General features: G+C 39.9%; 1 protein-coding gene across 1 annotated transcript in view; it reads right to left on the reverse strand.

Annotated features, from left to right (window-relative positions):
- fcho1 (FCH and mu domain containing endocytic adaptor 1) overlaps positions 1 to 25,039 on the reverse strand; it is a 108,675-nt gene that overhangs the window by 15,357 nt on the left and 68,279 nt on the right. The window contains 15 exon segments of the mRNA XM_036579536.1: positions 604 to 850; positions 852 to 1,516; positions 3,274 to 3,392; positions 3,914 to 3,965; positions 6,214 to 6,270; positions 6,397 to 6,421; positions 8,434 to 8,615; positions 10,370 to 10,430; positions 12,203 to 12,227; positions 12,366 to 12,483; positions 13,333 to 13,429; positions 15,178 to 15,276; positions 20,548 to 20,652; positions 21,094 to 21,246; positions 23,122 to 23,263. Coding sequence (XP_036435429.1) covers positions 604 to 850; positions 852 to 1,516; positions 3,274 to 3,392; positions 3,914 to 3,965; positions 6,214 to 6,270; positions 6,397 to 6,421; positions 8,434 to 8,615; positions 10,370 to 10,430; positions 12,203 to 12,227; positions 12,366 to 12,483; positions 13,333 to 13,429; positions 15,178 to 15,276; positions 20,548 to 20,652; positions 21,094 to 21,246; positions 23,122 to 23,263 — 2,147 coding nt within the window.

A 25,039-nucleotide genomic window follows, 5' to 3' on the forward strand; every position in this document is an offset into this window, starting at 1 on the left:
TAAATGGTACAACAGTCTGGCCTAGCTAGTAGCTAACAAAAAGGCAAAGAGAAAGATTTAAGATGAACATCAATAATTTGGAGACGAATGGACTTATTTGTGTTTATAATCACTCCAGCTGGTTTCCTGATACGTTTAATCCGCAACAAGAAACTGTCAAACACTAAAAAGTTGCGAAGCTGAAGTCAGTTTCTTGTTCGAATTCATCGAATTCATCAAATTTTCCTGTTCCACCTTAAATGGTGCCGCATTACATTCTGGCGCCTCAGGCACCATTTAAGGTGGACTGGGAAAATTCGAACAAGAAGCTGGTGAATGAGAAGCGACTTCAGCCTCAGAGAAATTTGATCGTTGAGAGAAATTTTACAAGAAACTGTTCTACTTTTACTATATGTGTACATTCACACATACTGAGACATATTTACAACCAGGATGGTAAAACAGACATAAAATGTTGCTCCCAAAGCGTTTTGATTTTTGTTGAAAGGACAAAAAGGCTCTTCTTAACATTTGGGTTGCTGACCCCTGGAATAGGGGCTAACGTTATTATATGTGTGCATAATTATTATTAGTACTATTATTATGCACTGCATATTATTTTACCAGTGTGTGTGTTGATGTCGAGGCAGTTCTGGTCTTTATCAGTGGAGAAGCAGAGGTCCTCTTGTGGTCCGGAGTGTCGTGTGAGCGGGGGTCCGTTCCTCCGCGGCTCCTCACAGCTCCTGCTCTGTTTCCTGCTGGACTCCTGCACCGTTGCTGCGGCGACAGTGTTGGTCTGCGCTCCTTCACTGAACGGGTTATGAACCGAGCTCCAGTGCACCAGCTCCTTCTTCGGCTGAGCGGGACTGGGGGGCGGGGTTAGGGCTGATCGCCGCCGTCCTATTGGCTCCTCCAGCCGCCTGAGCAGCGGCTAGAGCCGACTGGTGCGTCGGGCTGCCGATCATGGTGATGGCAAACGGGTCGTCGGGCGAGTCTGGAGGCGGGACGCTGCGGTCTCTTTTTCTCTCTCTGTCTTTGCGTGAGGAAGATGAAGGTGGGGGGAGTGTTTTAGTGTCGTTTAAGGGTTTGGTGAAAGGATCTGTGCGGCTGTCCCGCGAGGGCCGGGGAGGCGGGGGTGCCCAGGCAGTTTCGGGAGGATTTCTGGTGTCCTGGGACGTTGGGCGCTCAAATGCTGCCAAAAAGGGGTCCTCAGGTGGGATGTGCTTACAACTCCACACAGTAGGCTCCATTTCTGGGGCTGCCAGGCTGCGGGAAAACGCAGGAAACGTAAACGCAGGGGCGCTAGCAGGGTTTTCCATCGGCAGCGGTGAGCGTCCAGGGGACGGGTCGCGGAACGCGGCGAGAAACGGGTCAGAAGGTCGTCCTAAGGTCATAGAGTCTTTAGGTTGAGGTGCTGAAGGCCAGGCTGCCCAGCCTGTGGGTTCTGGAGAAGCTCCCAGGGGCTGATGGGAAGGCGAATCCAAGCCAGAATCCTCCACGTTCTCAGGAGAAGATGAATCAGAAGAAAAAGCAGCGTCTGTCAGGATGTTGGAGAACGAAAATACAGATAGAAAGACAGAAAGAAATTGACAATATTTTACACGCAGTCTCGATAAACTAAACATAATAAACTAAATGAAAAATAAAACCTTCTGCTATTAACATGAGCAATACGGCAGCACCAGAAGCAGGGCTGCACGGCCGGGGTTGTGATCAGGCCTGTCACAATCATTACATTTTAGCTGATGATTAGTTGTTGTTTGAATAAGTGCGATAAATTTAATTTTAGGCATTTAATACAGTAAAAGCAGCGAACTCTAAAGCAGCTAGATTAGCTTAGTAGCAAACTTGCTAAGCTAGCTCTTTATTTTGCAGCAAACAAGAGATGATACACCGCACTGTACTTTGCATACCAAGCATCTACAGCTATAGAGAGTCAATCAAAGCTCACATTTGTCTCTTGAAAGAGTGAAAATATGAGCAAAAAACACTTGTTCTGCAAGGATACATGCTACAAATTAGCATTAAATTAAAATTAACGAACAAAATTAACAAAATGTTACGCTTACATGTGTTTTAGCACACAGTTACAAAGTAGTACTTTAAGGTAGAACTAGAAAAGTTAGACGTGATTTCGTTTTATTTACATTTACTTGGCTCGAGCCAACCAATGACTCACTATATGCTTGTTGCGATACAATATGATTGTGATATTGAATGACTACGAAAAATAATTGCAGTCAGATTAAATACTTGAGATTATCTCAAATAATTGCGATCAGGCAATTATGTACTAATTGTGATAGGCCGAGCTGCGAGGGCGTTTCTGCAATGAACAGATCGCTAAGGGTTGGGATGACAGAACGGATCAAATTACATTATATAACATTATACATGTATAATTAGATTGGCAGGAAAGTAGCATTAGATCTTAAGTCTAATATTAAAACAGCCAAGTGCTTCTCTAAGGAAGTTTTAACCCCAGTTGCCCACGTGTAGAGCGAATGACTTAACCACTTTGCTATAGAGCCAAAACAACACTCTATAAAACTACTCTACCTTTCACTGCGTGAAACAGTGCTGTGGTACAACACAAGGGCATCACAGTAAGGAGCTTTTAAAGGAATTAAACACTTGTTTGTTTTATGTAGACTGTTTTTTTTTTCAATAGCCTTAAAGGGCAGAAAATGTGGTGGCAATTATGAGTTAAGTATTTAATTATTTAGTAATTAGTAATACTAATTAATTATTAGTATTTAATTATTTGTAATTTGCACTTAGAATAATAATGAATGTTGTATTTTCACTATTTGCTTAAAGGAGAGGTGAGTTAGGATTTCTGTTTAAATATGCAGGGAATAAAATCAGAGCCTGTACTTGTTGCAAACCCAGTCACATTATTTGAACCCATAATTTATCGCTTCTCATAGCACCATATCAAACATCACAATTTATGACATATTATGCAGCCATAAGCAGAGGTAGCAGATCTAATGGAAAACAAAGCTTTACAAAACATAATCCATCACCAATCCAAAACTGTACCCATAAATTCACAAGTCATGAAATAACGCACACTCCACACTATTCAGAAGGCACGTTAATTAGGTTTCAGGAGCTCAGTAATGCTCACTTTGGCCAGCGCTGCACACATTACGTACGGCTTATTTACTGCATTTGCTGTAGCGCTTTCACGGTTTAATTTCTCTGTTCTGTACAAAAAGTGCAGAGGAGAAAGAGAGAAAGTGTGTGTACTCTGCCCTCATCAATCAGGATAATGAGACTGAGGTTTACATTCGGAGGAAGGGAAGGTGCTCTGGAGCTGCTCGCGTCCAGCAAAGCTGTGGGATTTGAAGGCCGATTCTAGAGGAGGACCGAACAGACAGTCGGAACCAGAAGCTGTGGAGCTCAGCCTGAGAGAGAGAGAGAGAGAGAGAGAGAGAGAGAGAGAGAGAGAGAGAGAGAGAGAGAGAGAGAGAGAGAGACCACATCAGTGAGGGTCCATGGGGGTCCTGACCACCGACGAACAAGGTAAAAGGGGGCTAACAAAGTATGCAGAGAAACAGATGGAATACAGTCTGTAACTGTAGAACTACAAAGTGCACCTATATAGTAAGTGGAGCTGATAAAATGGACAATGAGCATAGAAACAAGGAGGTGGTCATAATGTTATGCCTGATCGGTGTATAATTAGCTTACTATCTTTTAATGCCTTAAGTTTAAATAGATCATAACATAATCCTTCTAATAACATAACAATTAATAACATAATCCTAAATATCTAAGCTCTAAATACTTCATTCTTTTTTTTATTTGTTATTTTATTTATTTTTTTGCTGTGGGCCCACAGTTTAAACTAATTCAGTAGAACAGTCCATATACTAAACGTCCTTCTTTCTGCTGTTGTCCTGTTTCTCTGTCCTTATCTGCGTACCTGCTGTGGTCTGGGCTGGAGGTGGACCTGCGCAGACCCTCCTGTTCTCCTTCTACAACACAGAACACATTACAATAATTACAGCCAGAGAGAAAAGCATAAATAGAAAAGAACAGAAAGAAACAACATTACTATACTTTAGGTTTTATTAGCCCATTCTAAACATAGTCATATGCAAAATTTGGGCACTCCCTGGTCAAATGACATGTTTTATTGATTTGAATATAAATAAGTTAACACACCCTCTACACTCTCAGAAATAAAGGTACTAAACTGTCACTGGGGCAGTGCCCCTCTTGTCACTGGGGTGGGACCCTCAATGGTCCATCTCAGTTCCTTTAGTCAGGGGACATAACTGAACCATAATCCACTGAAATGATATGTTCTAAGCTGTACTGACTCCACACACCCCGTCTCGTCTCCAGGCTTTTATTTTACTGTTCTGTTTTAAAACATTCTGTTATGAAAAGGTACAAATACGAACTTTTCACCTGGACAAACTTATTTAAGGTTCACAATCAGACCTTAAAACCACTGTTGTACCTTTGAGGGAACATTTACACTGTTTGTACCTTGATGAATGAAAATGTACCTGAACAGAACCTTCATTTCTAACAGTGTACAGAGAACACCCTTCTGCATGTGTTAATACAAATTACTGTTTATTTGCTGAATTTAACATACTGGGAAAAAATAAAACACAAAATGTGGCCTGTGCAAAAGTTATGGCACACTTTATATTTTGCATTCAATATAGGAAACTCAGCAAATTAACAGAACTTTTATTTATTTATTTATGTGTGTTCTCTGTAGAGGATGTGTTATTTCTAAGTTATTTTCACTTAGAAAGCGCATAATTTGACCCGGGGTGTTCAAACTTATAACATATGACTGTATACACTGTGCTACAAAACATGAACTCTAATCACAACCAAAAAATAACATTATGTTGTTAGTTACAACAAACATCCTGTTACAACTGTTACATCACACCATGTCAACAAGTCAGCACCGGAAAACAGCACTCTTCATCATCATCATCATCATCATGGCACTATACGACAGGCAGGCATCACCAGAGGCTTTAGCAGCGAGGCGGAGGCTTACACAACCACATTACTGAGGCACTCAGCATTACGTCACCTGAATTTCCCTCCACTTTTATTATAACCATCAAATCCCACAGCGCAAAAATAGGGCCTGATCTGACACCATAATTACAGCAATCAGCCACATCGCTGATCCCAGAGCAGCTTTTCAGAAGGTGCGCTGTGTGAGTCACAGCCTTACACTCATTATCTTCTTCAATAACTGCTTCAGTTAGCTATTGATGAGGTAAGGTTACAGTCTGAGGGTCAACCTGACCTGTTCAACTAATCAGGCTAAATTAGTTACACAGGTAGGAACATCCTTTATTTATTTAATAATAACAGCATCACAGTGAAGACGATTAGGACCAAAATGTTAAAGTTGCAATGAGTGGGTCTCTCAATTTAAGTTCATAATAAAATAAAAGTATTAAACAAGCAAATATTACATGCTGGTTGTTGGTGTTCATTGCTAATGGCCACAGCAGTTGGGGCTAATCGGAAGGCTGCACTCTTAAAATAATGAATTCTATATAATACCAACAAAAGGTTCTTACTCGTAGCAACAGTAGAACCTCTTTCGGTGTTACACAGAACCAGTCTTTATAACGTTCTTTAACACAGCAGGTTTCCCATTATAGGGAAGAACCATTTAACCATGCAAACAAGCAACAAACTGCATTCAGGTGGTGCTTTAATAAGTCGTATGCAAAAGTTTGATGAAATTACATGTTTTATTGATTTTCTGTGTAAAGCAAAGTAAAGAAAAGAAGCTCTGAACATTGTACCAAATACAGTGGTATGCAAAAGTTTGAGCACCCCCAGTCAAGTAACATTTTGTTGATTTTAAGTGAAAAGAAGTTAACACATCCTCTACAGAGAACATCCTGCTTATTTCAGGGCACAATTTCTATTTATTTGCTTTAACGTGTCAGAAAAAATTTAAAACTAAACATAAAATAAAACTTTTGCTCAGGCCACATTTTACGTTTGACTTTTTTCAAATATGTTAAATTCAGCTAATAAACAGTAATTGTGAATTGGTTCTCTGTAGAGGATGTGTAACATATTTACACGGAGAAAACACCACCGGTTATCAGTGCACTGATCAAAGATTGCGAGGATAAACGTGTTCTTATCAGATATAGAGCCCTCCTTAACCAATCAGGATGTGTGGACAGAACTAGCTCATGGCTGACAGTGCCTGCTTACCCCTGTGGGGGGCGCCATCTCCCTCCCCCTCAGACCGGCATGCTGTACTGGAATTCCCTGAGACAGACAGAGAGAGAGGAGAGGTGAGAAAATCCACACAAACTCTCCTTTCTAGCACAGTCGACGCTAACACAGCCCTCGCTGTGTGAGAGGAACAGACAGACACAGGAGAGCTGAACTTACTGGACAGATGCCTCTTCATTGACACCTTCAGAAGAGAGGAAAGAGGAGAGCACAGTCAGAACCGCCAGCCTCATTTTTCCAGCATTCAAAACATTAGACTTGCACATTAGACAACGCACGTAAACCACAACAAAGCACCCGACACAAGGAACTGAAGCATCAGCCACAAGAAGCCCTGCTTCACAGTGACTGTGCCAGGCGTAAAGGGGAATTCCACCTTTCCAGTCTGAAAATGTCATTCAGAGTGGTTTAGTGCAAAATGGTCTGTTCTAGAGAAACTTACTGAGTAGAAACTGTTCACAGTGGTGGTGATAGGAACCAGACGCCTGAAGAGATTAATGCCTTCATTACAGACAGTTCTAATGTGAACTGGTTGTGAATACACTGCCTGAAGCCTAAGACACTGTTTCTGAGACAAAGTTTAGACGTGAAACATATGCTTTATATACATTCACAGTGGAAAGGTCGTTGTAAGCCAAATTCAGGGCATGAGGAAACACAACACCCAAAGAAAATATACTTTTACATGTACTACTATTTTACCATTATCAAGATTATATATAAAACACAGGTCTGAATAGTATATAATAGTAATAGTCGTAGTAATATATAGTAATAATTGTCAACATCAGGACCCCTGGTTCCTATCACCACCTCTGTAAGCGTCTCTACAATGAACCGTTTCATATCAAATCACTCTAAATGACTATCTACATCAGAAATAATAGAGAAATCAGTGGGATTCCCCTTTAAGGGGTGCTGTTAGATGCAAAGGTGAGATTCTTAATAACTTGGTGAATTATATCAATTATATCAAGTTTTTAAAAATGCAGATTCTAGCTGTTAAAAAGGATGCATATTATTTCAAATTGTGGCATACAACTTAAATAAATAAATCAATAAACAAACAAATAAATGTAAACTACAGGCCTATTAAGACTGTACTGAGAAACAGTAAAAATGTGCTTATAACTCTTTGTAATTTGGTAACGCTATTGTAAGCGTACATATAAACGCAAATAATTCCCCATAAGCCTGTAATAATGTCCTATTATTCATTTTTTGATGCCTTATAAACACGTTATAACACAAGTGTCACTATTCCTTATAATGCCTTCAATCCGATAATGACCTGTACATTAATTATTGAGCACTTAAAGTATTTAACAGTTACAAAAGCGCTCTGAATGTTTTTCGATGCCATCACTGACTGCTTCAAGTAAAATGACTGTACTTTATGTTATTCACATTTGAATGTTAAACGAGTCTGTCAGTGTGTCTGTCAGGGTGCACTCTGCTCTATAATGTGCTGTCTATATTGTATTATCGCAGAATCAGCTGCAAAAGCTTCCTGCCTTGCAAGGTTAAGTGTCACTTCTGTATTCTGCTCATATTTGGACTCTATAGAACAAACAAACATTCAAAACAAATGTTCTTACTGTACAAATCAACTGTGTTTTTTCATAAAGTTCATAGTGGGGAGGGCAAAAAATATTAGGCCACAACACTTCAAGACAGTAACCCACAGCTACAATGATGTTTATTCAATATTTTATAAACTGCGCTGCATAAAAATCCAGTTAAACAGACTTAATTATGCTCCTAATTATGCTCACACTGTAACGCAATGTAGTTCGTTTTCTGTAGTACTGTACTGATAATATCCAAGATATGCTCAGAAAAGCATCTTGTGACATAATTTATCACAATAACGGTAATACACCGTCATATTGTCCACCCCTTGTTCATAGTACCTTGTATTTATAACCAAGAATAACAAATTATCAATCACTTTACTTAAAGCGCTCAGTAAAGGCATTTTAAATGTTTACAATTATAACATTATATACATGTCATATCCATTTAAAAGGCACAAAAATGAACAGTGACACTTGTGTTATTACATGTTTATAAGTGACCAAAGAATTATTATTTCATTATGAGAGTATTATGTGGTGCTGAAGTCAAGTTACAAAGAGCTATAGGCACATTTGTAATGGCTTAAAAAACTTTGTTAGGCTCCACCCCCTCCCTTACCCCTTGGTTGGGCGGTAGGGTCAGCGCCCCCACGGTGGCCTTCAGCTCCAGCTCATTGGCTGCTGAGTTGCTACGGTTACTGCTGGCCACGGGGCGGATCTGAATGTGGAACTTCTTCGGCTCCTCGTCATCAAAGTCCGAGTCACTGGAGTAAAAATTGGTCTCCTTCTCCTCCGCACAGCGTAAACCGGAGAGGACCGGTTAAGGATGGTACAGGTTTACTGACGTCTGCACACGCAGAGGTGTGCAGCGTTTACCTCCTTATTAAGGCCTGAGTGACGTTTCAAACAGAAACACTCGGCCTATCAAAAATGGATCAATTAAAAGCTCATTTAAGTGTTTAAACTGTTTTAAATAGTTAAAGTGAGTGTGCAGCTCCTCCCAGAGTGCTGGAGCGTCAGTGATTGTGATCGTGTTAGTGAGATAAGGTATGAGAGAACAAAGCTGTTTAAAATCCAACATCCTCCAGCTAACCTTTAACACAGCCTGCTTCCTGCTGTTGCTGTACCAACACAGTTGGGTGGTGTGTGTGTGTGTGTGGTTATGCATGATTTATGAGTGTGTGTGTGTGTGTGTGTGTGTGTGTGTGTGTGTGTGGCAGTAAAGGCTATGTCAGCATCCAAAACCATTTTATTGTTCTGTTCTATTGTGTACTTTTATAGGTTTATGAAAAGAGACCTAAAGGGCAGAACACAAAAAACAAACAAATAAACTAATTCACACCCTCTTCTCCGGCCCTGCTGGAATCAGTTTTTGCTGACTCACTTTTTATCACCGCTAAAAGAAAGCCGTTTACCAACATAACACATGCACAAATTAAGTCAGGCAGGATTATATTGTTTTCAGTCTGTTTCTATGTGTGTCATAGTAATAATAATAATAATAATAAACATTACAGCTCATTATAAGGTTCCCAAAACTCTGATTCTTTTCTTAAGCATCTGGAGATACATTAGAAACAGTAATTTTACTCATCAGTTGGTTGAAGGAAAAAATCTCTACAATTTCACCAAATTCCCCCAAACAGCCCGAATTAAAAGGCAAGAGTCCAGATGTTCATGTTGATGTAAAACTACACACACTGCAGATTCATACTGGATTAAAATCACTCCACAGTTATTACCATCAGACTGTAAAAACTACACACACTGCAGATTCATACTGGATTAAAATCACTCCACAATTATTACCGTCAGACTGTAAAACTACACACTGCAGATTCATACTGGATTAAAATCTCTGCACAATTATTACTGTCAGACTGTAAAACTACACACACTGCAGATTCATACTGGATTAAAATCACTCCACAATTATTACCGTTAGACTGTAAAACTACACACTGCAGATTCATACTGGATTAAAATCTCTGCACAATTATTACTGTCAGACTGTAAAACTACACACACTGCAGATTCATACTGGATTAAAATCACTCCACAATTATTACCATCAGACTGTAAAACTACACACTGCAGATTCATACTGGATTAAAATCACTCCACAATTATTACCATCAGACTGTAAAACTACACACTGCAGATTCATACTGGATTAAAATCACTCCACAATTATTACCGTTAGACTGTAAAACTACACACTGCAGATTCATACTGGATTAAAATCACTCCACAATTATTACCATCAGACTGTAAAACTACACACTGCAGATTCATACTGGATTAAAATCACTCCACAATTATTACCGTTAGACTGTAAAACTACACACTGCAGATTCATACTGGATTAAAATCACTCCACAATTATTACCGTCAGACTGTAAAACTACACACACTGCAGATTCATACTGGATTAAAATCGCTCCACAATTATTACTGTCAGACTGTAAAACTACACACTGCAGATTCATACTGGATTAAAATCACTCCATGAGAGAGAGACAGACAGACAGAGAGAGAGAGAGTGTTAAGGATATCATTTTGATTGACATCAGCACGGATCACAAATCCCTCATCGTCCACCTCCAGGGGTGAATTCTAAACACAAACACAAAAACAGAACCATTAGAAAGGGAGACGTAATGAAGCTGTATTTAGAGTTTTCTCTCCACGGTCAGTAAAATGAGGACAACTTTATAGGTCTAGATCTACGTTCTACATCGTTGCTATGGCTGAGACTAAAACAAACAGCAGGGGAACAGCACTGTGGAGTGGTAGTGCTAGAGTCTGAGAGACCCTGATTACAGAAACGTGTGTGTGTTTACAGTAACCCTGATGTCTGCTAATGACACGAGTGTGTTAAAAAGGGCCCTGTGACAGCCAGCAGATCATCACACTGAGAGAAGACTTAAATATAGCCTGCTGGAGTAACCCGACACAGCGAGGAGCGTCGCTCACACACACACACGCTGCGTTTGTCGCTGTAATGATGACGGGATGAAAATGTGCGTGGAGTGAGGGGAAGACGTGGTGAACGTGTGTGTATGTGTGTGCTAGGCTTAGACTTATTATACACAGGGTCAGTTTCACAGTCTGGGATTAAGCGTAGTCTTGGAGAACATAACATTCCCGAATTTTCCAGTGAAATGTAGCCAAGGACTAGGCTTAATCCCCGTCCCAGAAACCAACCCATACATACCTACATATGGGGCAAGTATTTACATATCATCACTATTCAAAGAAACCTTCTTAACTTTTAATGTAAATTAATGTAAAAAGAATTTATTCCAAGCAATTCCGAAGCAATTCTATTAATATTTTTATCATGAAATTTTCACACAAAATAGATGACAGCTGAGAAAATGAAGATGTTTTTCTTTGGACAGCTATATATATATATATATATATATATCTATATATATACATATACATATATATATATATATGTGTGTGTGTGTGTGTGATTATTATTGTATTGTATGTAATATTATTATTACTACATATAGATATTTACAAAATCCATACTACAAATGGGACCCATTGTTATGACATATACACATATATAATACAACTGTGACATTAAAGCTTTAACCTCCAAACTAGTAACTATACTGGAGAAGGCAAAAAACCTTTGAAGCTTTGTATGTAAGTTATTCATTTCATAGCATTTGTTTTGAAGCATGATACTACAGTTCATCAATATGTGTACTTACACACGTGGAATATAGTATTACATATAGCTACTTATGCATTTTGCTGTCTGAACAAAACCTTTTTCAAATGTTTTTCATTTTTGACGTTTGAAAATACCAGCTGCCCTTTATACTGTGTGAACATTTCACAACAAATGGAGCTCCAAAAATACTCAGAGTAATCTTGTTCCATTAACTTTCATTCAAAGTTCAGAATGTTTTGTTGTAAACATTCATATATAAAGCCTGGGAAGGCTTCAGACTAAATGTTGGAACATTGCTGTGAGGATTTGACAGCATTGAGCCAGTAGAGCATTAGTGAGGTCAGCTACTGATAATGGATGATCAGTTCTGGATCACAAATGTCACTCCAGCTCCTCCTAAATGTAATGGATGAGGCTCCACCGTTACAGACAATGCGGTTCCACTGCTCAATGCCCAATGATGGGGGGCTTTATAACTCTCTTGCTGACGCTTAGTCTGCATGGTGACCTCCATGCAGCTCAAGCGTGTCCCATTCTATTGGCAATGATGTTCTATTATACAAGCTTTGTGTGCATCTGAACTCCAGTGTCAGCAACGGGTGCACCTTAATGAAGCTGAATTCACTACGTAAAATTAGGCAGAGGCAATATATAGAAACAGATGCATGAAAACATGTGTGGGTTTAAGACTTACTGGTGCATCCGTCAGTGCAGAATCCCTACAAAAACAACAACAACAACAACGGTTATTTACAACACCCTGGACAGACAACAGCACACAAACACCGCATAATAAAGCAGCGCTGGTTTGGCTCGCAGTTCGAGTGACTAGGCATGTGGGTGAGTGAGAGACTCACGTGGAGTCCGGTTCTTTGTCCCTCTTGCCCAGGCCGGGTATTCTGAAGGCTTTAGCGCGGCTTTTCTTGTTATTGTCAGGCAACTGAGAAGACAGGTATTCCTCAAATCCCACAGGACCTGGTAAACATGCACAGGCACACACGTCAGACCCTTTACAAAAATGAACACCAAAGGCATATTTTTGCACATATATTTATGTGGCAGTGCCAGTTTTCTTCAAAAATAAGACATCTGTGACCTCATTTCTTGAAAAAGATTCTGTCATAAGAAAGACAGTAATTATAGGAAAACAGTAATTATATGAAAAGGTAATCTTTATAACATAAAACCTGGTTTTAAGTTTGCTTTTTTTAAAGATTCTTAATTAATTCATCATGAAATAATATCACAATCTAAAGAGCGGCTGGCATTTCTGAGTGGCACAAAATGCAGGTTTTCTTATGTCAGTCAGTGACACGCAAACAAGGTGCTGATTAATCATAACTAGATTTTTCATTATTTACAAACCAAATATACTATTTAAAAGCATTTTTACTACATTAAACCAGCTTTTCTTAAGAAATCATGGAATTTTCCTTCCTTCGCTGCTGTAACAGCTTCTAGCCTTCTGGAAAGGCTTTACACTTGATATTGGAACATTGCTGTGAGGATTTGATTGAGCATTAGTGAGGTCAGGTACTGATGCTGGATGATCAGCTCTGGATCACTCCAGCTCATCCTAAAAGTACTGGATGGAGCTCCATCAGTTCCACTACTCCACAGCCCAATGCTGGGGGTCTTTATACCCCCTCTAGACCCATTTTATTGGCAACGCTTTTCTATGGGGATTAAACAAGCGGTGTGTAAAACTGGACACCTGCGTCAGCAACTGGTGCATATTAAAGTAGATGAATTCACCAACCACTAATGTTTTAATATTTTGGACTTGTGTACACATCTAGCTGTCAGTAGACGGGTCCACAGTACCTGGCCGGTCTTTGCCCGTGCCCTTCTGCTCTGTGAACTTCTGAATTAAGCTCCCAATGCCAATGTTCTCCACGTTCTGCTTGAATTCCTCATGAACCTGGGAGGAGAAGGGGGAAGGAGACAGAGGCAAATTTAGCTTAAGCAGCTTGACCAGTTTTATGAGCTGCAGGCATTGTATTGTCTGTATTTAAATAAGAGGATATTGTAGTTTTATAATGATTATTTCTCACTCGCACTGGAGCTCACTGAAGTCTCTATTCTGATATTTCGTCCAAGACCAAGTACTCATGGGAGCTCTAATCAAATACGGGTTGTAGTCAATCATAATGATTTATCCATAAGCTACAATATCATAGTGTGTACTAGGGGTGCGGGAAAAAATAGATTCTTAGATGCATCACGATGCGGACGTGAACGATTCTGAATCGATTCACAAACGTCAAAAAACGATTTTCTAAATATTTAATTTAGAACGTAACGTTGACGGAACGCAAAAGGCGGAACTTGGAAGTGGGTAAGTGCAGCGCCCGGACAGTCTGTGGCGGCACATAACAAAAACACTACTGGATGAGCGAGAAATCTGACCGGCTCCCTCTGCATTAAAGCCAGGTTAGGTCAGGAGTCACAACACAAATGTTAAGCCACAACAGTTAATGTCCAGTATGTCTCAGTATGTGCGAATGTTCTAGTATAAGTTAGGTTAAAAATATAAACAAAAGCGTGGACTTAAGCTTTAAGCTTTAGCTATAGCCGCTTTCCTCCCGTCTCCACCAGAAAACTTTTCCTCTAAAGTAGATCAGTTTCTTGTAAAATGTCTTTCACTGTTCAACTGTTTTCCAAGGCTGAAGTCGCTTCTCATTCTCCAGCTTCTTTTTTTCGAATTTTCCAATTCCACCTTAAATTCTGACTGAGGCGCCGAATGTAAATACGGCACCATTTAAGGTGGAACAGGAAAATTCGAAAGAGAAGCGACTTCATCTTTTGCGATTGACAGTCTCTCGTTGCAGATTTAACTTACCAGGAATCAACTGCAGTGCTTATGAATGCGAGTCGTTGCTATGTGACCTGCAGTCTTATAACGCCAATTCTCAGTAGTTGTAAAACAGGGCTTTCGCTATGCTGCACACGTCCCGTTTAGAAGATATTTTACTGACACTTTAGATGCTTTGTAGATACTTAATTCACTTTGAAGTTACATTCAACTAAATATCTACTAAATTGACCACAATCTTCTTTAACTCTAATCCTAACCTTAACCTCAACCCAAATCCTAAACCCAACCCTCACCTTGGTCCTAACCTTAACCCTGGTCCAAATCCTAACCCCAACCCCACCACTGTTTAGAATCAACTGAGTTTCAACAGATAGTTTGTTAACAATTTGAACATCTGTAGATAATCTATAGGGCTCTATGGTGGACTATCCAAATAAAGTTAGACGCCAGCCACTAGCTAGGTCTTCTTCTATCACGCGATGCTATCAAGCTGGGAGTGTGAAGGCCTTCCTTCCTATTTTGCAAAGCGCCGCTAACACAAACTAACTGGGCAGCTCAACACACGCGTAGAAAAACACTAACAGGCCAAATCTGAGGACCAATGGAATATACTACTAAATAACTATGCAGCACACAAAGCAATTAAGTATGCGATTACATTCAAGTAACTACCTAAAGTAAAACGAATGGAGAACCATGCATCTAAATTACTGCAGTAAAGAAGATACAGAGATCAAATTCAACCAGGACAATGTATTAAGTCCAACCTGAGTCGACATAAATCTCCAAAACTTTTGAAAGCATCAGAAAAGCTCTGACGTGAGAGGTGTGCGCTGATGCAGGGCTCTTACCTGTCCCACCTGCACGTGTGTGTCCTCGATAGAGTGTGAGTAGCCTTTGATCAGCTGCTTCATCTGCCGTAAGTGAGCCTCTTCAATGTCCTGGAACTTCTGCATAGAGGGAGATGAGAGCGCTAAGAAAGGACCCTCCATAAAACAGGTTTAAAGCAATCACTGATTATTGATGTTACATCAGAATCTAGGTTTATTCCATTTTTCCCCACTTTATACTTCACCAAATGTTTGGGGTTTTATTTCAGTTGTTTTTATCCTTCGTTATGTTTGTGTCTCCAGTTACCTGTTCTAATAATTCTGTGAAATACTTCGTAAACTTGCTTTAAAGAGATGCTACATACATAAAAAAGTAGATATTTTAGTGCTGGAAAATGATTAACACTACTAATTTCAATTAACGCAATAGTTTGTGTAGTTTGTCTTACTACATTACAAATTTGTCTTACAGTCTAAAATTTGACCCTACAAAATCTTTTTTTCATTTAAATAGCAGTGCATTTTGTTCTAACTATGTGAGGGGACAAACCGACATCCAGTGAGAGCAACAGTGGCTGCATGTTCCCATTTCCAAAAAAGTTGGGATGCTGTGCAAAAAGTAAATAATTAAAAAAAAATTTAATAATGATGTGCAAGTAATTTACACTCTGTATTTAATCGAAAACAGTACAAAGACAACATACCAAATGTTAAAACTGAGAAATTGCACTGTTTTTTTGTAAAATATATGCCTGTTTTAATTTTGATACCAGCAACATGATTCAAAAAAGTTGGAACAGAGGCAACAAAAGAGTGGTATAGTTGTGTAATGATTAAAAAAATTCTGAAACAAAAGCGATAAAGGAGACCCTGAAACCCTGAAAACCTGCAACAAGCAAGAATGGAAAAAAAATTCACTGTCTAAACTACAGCAGTGTCTCCTCAGTTCCCAAAGCTTACAGAGTGCTGTTAAAAGAAGAGCTGATGAAACACAGTGGTAAACAGGCCCCCGTGCCAACTTTTTTGAAACGTGTTGTTGGTATCAAATTCAAAATGGGCACATATTTTTCAAAAAAACAATAAAATTCCTCAGTTTTCACATCTGATATGTTGTCTTTGTAGTATTTTCAATTAAATATAGGATTTACACGCTTTACACATCATTCCATTCTGTTTTCATTTACATTTTGCACAGCGTCCCGACTTTTTTGGAATCAAGGCTGTATATTATATATACAGTCAATGGTTCAACTTCATGACTGCAGCCTCTCGCTCTCATTCATACAGCTTGTGGATTCTTGTTCCAGTGGAGGCTCTTGAGGGAAGCAGTGCTTTTCATTTTATTACTTTTTTTGTTTGCTGTTCATTTGTTAATGCAGGACACTTCACACTTGAGGTTCTTCAGCAATAAACAAATTTACGGCTTGGTAGTAAAGACTGGAAATAACTTTGGTTTTATCAAGTTAGCCATCGGTTTTATCAGGAACTTTCCATTTAAAAGCTTATTTGAATAGAAAGACTACAGTCACGGAGTCACAACAACATGTGAGTGTAAGTGTGGGAATTACGGATGATGTGATGAGTCAAACTAGGAAAACGCATCAATGACATTAAAAACCTTAGTGCCATTATATGTTTAATGTGGTATCACGTTTTAGTGTGCAGGGTTTGAGACTACTATTGAAGTTTAATTTTCTGAATGTTGCGTTTGTTTAAACTGGGTACCTGTTGGAGAGCCTAACCCTAACCCTAAGATAGAAACAAATTAAAAGGGTCAAACACTGACCTCAAATAAAGGTAAAGCCATCTGCTGGTCTATAAACAGAATTAAAACAGCATTAAACTAATAACTGCTTTTAAAAAGGATGTACGTGCAGCATCGGTGTATTACTGAAAAGACACTGCTTTGTTGTGCAAAAGGACGACCCTCAAAAGGTCATAATCATTTCATCGCATAAATATGGTTAAAATCCCTGGTGCTCGTAGTCATGGCAACATTGCACAGCTGGAGCAGCTCTAATGAAGGGCAGAACCCAAAGGCTTATAACTGAGATGAAATGAATCATCAATTGCAGCTCTGATCTCTACACAGAAAGTTTCACTAACGATAAAACATCACAGTAATTTGATGTCACACCAGTTTAATGGCAGCGAAAAAGCTTTAGTTAAAAGCAGGAATATCTTTTATGCTTTTTAAAAGGGAACCTGTACATTTCTCCGTTTACACTGGTTTACACTATCCAGTTTACTGGCAATTCCAGGTTTGTGAAAAACCTCCCGCAGGTTTTCATCTCATTGGCCCACAGCAATATCTGTCTAAGCATTTTTAATTCTGTGACTTCATCCTGACTTCAAGATTTCGAACCCTAGTTCATTACGCAGCATTACAGATCAATATGGATCATGACGCCTTACGCATTATAATGCACTAGGAACTCTGATGCATTATTAAAGCAATGAGCCACGGGAGGCTGTGCGTTACTGTCATTTTATCCCTTCCCTGTGATACAACTGCAGTAGCGCATAGTCCCATATGGCTTATTGCTTTTATATTAAATGGCAGCCAACATACAATATGATAAAATACACAATGTTTCAGAAAATAATTTATTATTATTAATAATAATCAACATCAACAAGTATTCCTCCAAAAAATGTAGCTCCTTTAGAGTACGGTATCGTTGCTAAACAACCATGGACCACTGAGTGAGATTGTTCAGTACAACTGTGAACATGTGATAACACAACACTGTTTAATGCAAAAACTTTCGCTTTCTAAGGACTTTTTTAGTCACCAAATTTCCACTGAGAGTCTTATTTAGCACCAATCCAGCAGCGCCCCTCTTCTCGTGCTGGGGCTGAATCTCAAATGGCTCCCTGCTCCCTACATAGTGCACTACGTAGGGATTTAAATACTGGATCCTGCAGCCCAACAGTGCAAAATATAGCTGAGAAACAGTCATTTGGGACTCAGACTCATCCACACTCGATAAATGATGCACTGTTTGGCTGTAGAGGCTAGAATTTCTAAACCTTCATAGCTAGAACACTATTCAGGGAGTACGAAGCCGTTTGGGATTCAGCCTGGATTTGACACCACTTCTGACTGAAACACGAACATTCAAAGCGTGTAAAACATTTTTAGACGTTTATACTGCCGTTTAACAGTTAATCAAACTGTAACTACTTTAATTCAAGCCTGTGATATTAATGATGGAGCTGTTTAGGCTGTTGGCTCTTTTAGCCTGTTAGCTAGCTGACCAGCCTAGTTCTAGTTAAGAACACAAGTTGCCCCTCAGTTTAAACAAAAACACAGGTTTTACTTCATCAGTAGACTCGGTGGTCCATGACAGCAGCATGAGAGTCAAACATGAATCCATTAACAGCACAAGGGTTTTTTCGTGCCGTGGCGCAGTGATACTCAATTCAGTGATTGTGAGGCGGTCATAGATGTGCGTATCTTGTGGATTTTACAACGGTTATGAACGTGGCTCAGCCAATCAGATTTTAGGCCCAGAACTATTCTTTTTAGAATTGTATTATGGACTCCAGTATAAGACACTGAGGACTGTGCAGTTTGAATGCATTACAGACTATGGTGCATTATGATGCATTATGAATTCTGGTGCATTAAAATGCAATACAGACTGAAGTAGATTGAGATGCATTATGAATTCTAGTACATCATTGTGCATTATGGACAGTAGTAGGGGTGCAGTAAGGGTGCAGTATGGCTGTATGTTCCTGCTTGTTTTTGGCAAGTCAATCTTCTCCCTGCGGTCTTCCACAGAACAGGAGTCTTAATCATGCTCTGATGATTAATAGTGTGTTCTAGCACTTGCAAAGACCACATTACACCCAGGACCCACTGATACAGCTGAATTGGCGAGGAAAGGTAGCCATTTCTAACACCTATCAGTTGAGGCCAGCCTGCTAAGACTATCTTTAAAAAACAAGCCGCTCATAACTGTAAAGTAGACAAGAGAGGCCATCAAAAACAGAGTTTTAGAAGAGTCTCTGGAAATGGTCAGTTTAGAAGAACTTTTTTTTTTTTTATCTTGTCCGTATCTGGATTTTTTTTTTTTTAATGTTTTTACTCTGTCATTGGACCTTCTGGCCTCATGAACATTAGTGAAAATGAATACTCACTGAATCAGGAGGACTGTGTGGGTGTTTCAGAGACACTGACGCAGCACTGGCAATGTAAACAAGCCATGGCAGCAGGTGTTAGATTTCTTATAGCTTTTATTTTCTGGCAGAAATTGGATTTTAAAACTTTGTCAGATATTGAGTTCCGGAGGTTTAAGTCGAATAAACCTATGGTTTTTAAATGCCACCATCATTTAGTTAGAAAATCTCCACTTTAGCTTTGTGCTCTATATTTTGCATAACATGCATGCTTACAATGTTCTTTATAGAGCATAAAAATAGCAATCATAATAACATAAGATTCTTTTTTCCAGTATTGTTGAGACAGACCCTAACTCTGAAGCAGACACAGAAGCTGAGACATAATTTTATTTTTGTTTTTTTTTTCCTGGGACTTACAGCTGTTTTAACTGATCTCTGAAACCTGACACTGTGTTGTGAGGATGCACTGCAATGTACGCTGTACCACAGAGGCTGCTTTTTTATACCGGCATGATATCTGACCACAGCAGAGAGTGTGTTCAACCAGCTCAGCTCAACAGCCACATTTCTAGAACAATCTGATCTACGCTGGACACAATAAATGTGGTATTAATGTGAGACATGACATCACCCAACATCTCTCAAATTTATGGGGTTCATTTATAAGGGGCTCCCGAGTGGCGCAACCATCTAAGTGTTGGCCGTATCATCAGGAGATCGTGAGTTCGATCCCTGGTGATGCTACAGCCATCCGTGGCCAGGAGTCCAAGAGCATTGGTCTCGCCCTCTGGGTGGGTAGGATGGCCCCCCGTCTTCCCTCAACACTCAGCGCGATGTTAGTCAGCGCAGACATCTCTTAGCTGACGTAACAGACCTGGCGGTTGGCGCCTTTCTCTGAGCGCATACGGCTGTCCAATGATGTTACGTGAGCGGCAGTTAGAAAAAAATGCAGTGGCGCTTCACAGGAAGCCCCTCATAGCGCTGGTGGTATCGTGTGATTGGATATGGGTGGAATTGGATATGACAAAACTGGGGGAAGAGTCTCATTTTTATATATATATATGTATAAAAAAACACAAACAAACAGCAAATGTGTGGGAACACTAGTGTCTTACTATGATTTACATGAAATGAATTAATAAATGAACCACTGATTTGAAACTAGCCGCAAATTAGTTTTTACCATCACTGGGAGCTGAATAGTCACCTGAAACAGATGAATCCCAGAGTAAATCTCAGTAAATCCCAGAGAACACATACCTGTGCAGACTCACTCATCTTCTGCTCAAAATCTCCTCCAGCTCGGTTAAACTTCTCTATTGATGCTGCAAACGACTCTGCTGCCTTCTTAGACTTCAGCTCAGCCTGATCAGGCCATGAAAAATAGGAAACAAATATAATCGTCACAATGAAAACAGAATTAGTGCTGTTTATAGTATGTTGTGCTTATAACTATCCACAGGTTGCACGTGGACACCACACCCTTACATACATACACATTCGACCCAATATATCGCTGCTGTCGGAACAAAACCTCGTATCTCCAAAAAGGTAACTTTACAGGACAAGGAAAAAGTTCTTAACCTTTTAATGTAAGTTGATGGAGAATATTTCTTTTGGATCACTTCTGTTGGTCTGTTCATCATGAAATTTTGAAACAACATAAAGGGCCACTGGCTCTCTCAAATTATGCCAAGAAATGAAAAATGACCAAAATGGAGATACAAGGTTTTATCCCGACAGCTACGATATGTATATTCCATCTTCAACACACACACACACACACACACACACACACACACACACCTTCTCCAGCTCCTTCTGGGGGGCTCCTTCCTTTCGTAGACGTTCCAGGTCCGTACACTTTGTGTGGTAGCCCTCTCTGGCCTTTTGTAACTGTCCGTTCTGCACCTGCAGAGCTTGGACAGCCTCCAGAGTGCCCATCACCTCCTCCTTTGTCTGAGAAACACAGACACACACACACACACATATATAATGTATTATGTATTTGTTTAGCTCCAGACTAATCCAGCCACGATGGAGCAGAGAGTACAGAAGGTCCTTCCTGCCAGCCGTCACCAGACTTTATAATGAACCCACAATGCGTCAAATAAGTTTACAGAACAACCTTAAGCATTTCTGCTTAATAAAAAGTACTCTATTTTATTAAAGTTGTGAGGTCTTGATTCCAATATCACGAGACGTAGTTTTACGAGTTTCAGTTCAACACTAAGTTCAAGAGAAACGTTTTTAGGTGCTTCTTAAAAGTGAGCACTGAGCTTGACTGTCTAATAAAAGGTGAATCGAGCTCCACAGTTTAGAAGCTGTAGAATAACTGAACGAGTCTCTCCATGTTTTCTGCATTTTACAGAAGGTGTTTGCCGAAGGTCACTATCTGCAGATCTAAGATCATAAACAGACAGACACTCTGTGATGTAAGCGGTGCTTTAAGATCATTTAGAGCCTTAAGAACAAGTAGCAGAACTTTAACATCTATCCTGAATGATACAGGCAGTCAGTGCAGCTCTTTCAAAACAGGACTGATCTGATCTCTGTCTGTTCTGTTGTTGTTGGGATCCTGATGCAGTTCGTACGAGTTGTAAAGGATGTACTGTTTTCTTATGAAGTCCAGTTAAAAGATCATTACAGTGATCAACTCCGCTTGTAACAAATGCATGAACAAGTTCCTCTGTGTCGCTCTGAGAGAGAAAAGCCTTTAGTGATACTTCTTAAATGATAAAAGCTACTTTAGTGACTGTGTTTACATGCGGGATAAAACAGAGCTCAGAGTCCAAGATCACACCCAGGTTTCCTACTTCAGGTTTGGTACGTGAAGCTGAAGTTTCTCGTGAAGCAGCTTTTCATTTTTTCGTGATTTAATTGTAGAAAATTGTAGAAGCTAAATAGTTTTCTTTTCCCTTATAACGCTTAAAGGCATAACTATTTCTATTAAATATTTGCATGTAATTTTGAGAACCAAAAAAAGGTCACACATATGCTGGCACACACATATAATGCCATATGGTCTCTATGTTATAATGCATTGCAGACTCTGGGGCATTATGGTGCATAATTCAGAGGTACTAATAATAAACAAATGCATGTAAGAACCAACAAAAAGGGCCACTCAGCTCTCTTTCGCAGGATATTTAGTACTTACAAATGTGACAAAGCATTACATACAGAGACTATGCAATGCTGGAGTCCAGCCCACAGCCTACACACTCATTTTCAGTTTGAAAAAGGAGGGGGGGGGGCGTAGGGGGGTAGCAAAACAGCAAAATAAAAATGCTTCAGAAAACCTGATTGAGAAAATGCCCCAAGACTGCTTTTCCTGTAAACAGATGAAATCTAGCTCTGGACCAAATTACCTTTACTTAGCGATAAATCTTGACCAAAAACCCTAACGTGGCTAATAGATAATGAAAGCAGCAATTAACATTACGCAAGAGTAATTATGTTCATTGGCCTCCAGCTTGCATCAATTGTAGCACATCATTAATATCCTGTTTATCCAAAAGTTTGTAGACGGGTATTAATATTCCTCTATTACTGCAGTAATGCCCCAGTTTATTAGTCAAAACTTCTATGAAGATACAAGCTGTGTGTGCACAACTGAACACCTGTGTCAGCAGCAGCTTCACTTTAAAGCAGCTGAATTCAGTCATTAGAAGAGACCGTTAAAAAAATACATTGTACAGTGTAATTAAATCTTGATTTATATTTGGGAAAATCACCCCAAACGTCTTCTGAACACATGAAGAGCCACATGGCTGGACGCCTATGAGCAGACGCAGGTGGGCAAATTAGTACAGTACAGAGTTGTGACCGTACCTTTCGGTGAACTTTGACCTGTTCGTCGCCGTACTTGTTGATGTCACGGATGAGGTCATTCATCTTCCTCATCAGCTCGAGGTGGCACAGAGCCAACTTATCAGAAGACACCCGGAACACATCCCACATGGGAGCAAATGTGCTGGAGGGAGAGAGAGAGAGAGAGAGAGAGAGAGAGAAAGAGATAGAAATAGAGATAGGTAGAGATAGAGAGAAAGAAGTACACAGAGAGAGAGAGAGAGAGAGAGAGAGAGAGAGAGAGGGAGAGGGAGAGAGAGAGAGAGAGAGAGAGAGAGAGAGAGAGAGAGAGAGAGAGAGCGCGAGAGAGAGAGAGAGAGATAGAGATAGAAATAGAGATAGGAAGAGATAGAGAGAAAGAAGTACACACAGAGACACAGAGAGAGAGAGAGAGAAAGAGAGAGATAGAGAGATAGAGATAGAAATAGAGATAGGAAGAGAGAGAGAGAAAGAAGTACACAGAGAGAGAGAGAGAGAGAGAGAGAGAGAGAGAGAGAGAGAGAGAAAGAGAGAGGGGGGAGACAGAGAGAGACGGAGAGAGAGACAGAACAGAAAAGGAGGAGATCAGAGAATGAGTGAGAGAGAGATCAGTAGCAGAGAGAGAGAGAGAGAGAGAGAGAGAGAGAGAGAGAGAGAGAGAGAGAGAAACAGATAGGTAGAGATAGTGTGAAGAAGTACAGAGAGAGAGAGGGAGAGAGAGAGACAGAGAGATAGAGATAGAAATAGAGATAGGCAGAGAGCGAGAAAGAAGTACAGAGAGAGAGAGAGATAGAAATAGAGAGAGATGGAGAGAGAGACACAGAACAGAAAAGGAGGAGAACAGAGAATGAGTGAGAGAGAGATCAGTGATAGAGAGAGAGGGAGAGAAAGAGAAAGATAGAAACAGAGACAGGTAGAGATAGCGAGAAAGAAGTACAGAGAGAGAGAGAGACAAAGAGAAAGAGAGAGAGAAAAAGAGAGAGAGAGACAAAGAGAGACGGAGAGAGAGAGAGATGCAGAAAAGAAAGAAAAAAAATATATACACCAAATTTAGCGCTAAATCTTTCCGACCACACGGCAAAGCAGTCTGGGTTGACCGCTCCGTTTCACATTATTAAACAGCTATAATAAAAAGGCCAACAGTGCTCTGCTATAGCTGAATATGAATATGTGATGAAGCTGACATAGTAAGACCAGTAACCAGCTTAAACAGTCTAGATGAATGAGGGTCCACTATTCGGCAAACAGGTCGTGCTGTCTCTAAGTGCTTATTAATGATTGTAAGATGTTTATGACCCAATTAATAACCAGTAATAAAGTAATTTTAAACCATGTATAAACTGAGGGTCGTCTCACTCTAGAATGGTACCACATTAGGTAATACAAAGGAGGAGCATTCATAGGACAGAGCTACCGAGGACCCACCCTTCTCAGCTGCAGCCTAGCTTGACGTAATCAATGAAGGACTGATTAGATACACTCGGCACTGGACGGTAACTTTAAATAATGGACTTCTATACTCACTGACACACACAACCACAATAAATACACATAAATTGTTTATTTATGTGTATTTATTCTTATGCTAGTGTTTCTACTGCAGCCCTGTTGACTTTTTATAGTGTGCTGAACGTGTTTAGAACAGAAAATAAATGGAAGTGTGAAGGTTTATTATCAACGCTTCCCCATAAAGCAGTTCAGACTTCAGATTCGACCTACACTGAGCGTGCACCGTGCATGCATGCATACAGCAATATGGAGCAAACAGGAAGTTCAGAATGCAGATAACATGAAGAGAGGAAGAACAGACCGCAGTCATGACCTTTCAACCAATCACACATCCATGCACAGACACTTCCTGAGGCAGTCGCTGTGCTGTACCGAGAACGGTCCACTTCCTCCACAAACACGTACTGTCCAC

The sequence above is a fragment of the Colossoma macropomum genome, unplaced genomic scaffold (genome assembly GCF_904425465.1).
Source record: "Colossoma macropomum unplaced genomic scaffold, Colossoma_macropomum, whole genome shotgun sequence".
In the NCBI taxonomy this organism is placed as follows: Eukaryota; Metazoa; Chordata; class Actinopteri; order Characiformes; family Serrasalmidae; genus Colossoma; species Colossoma macropomum.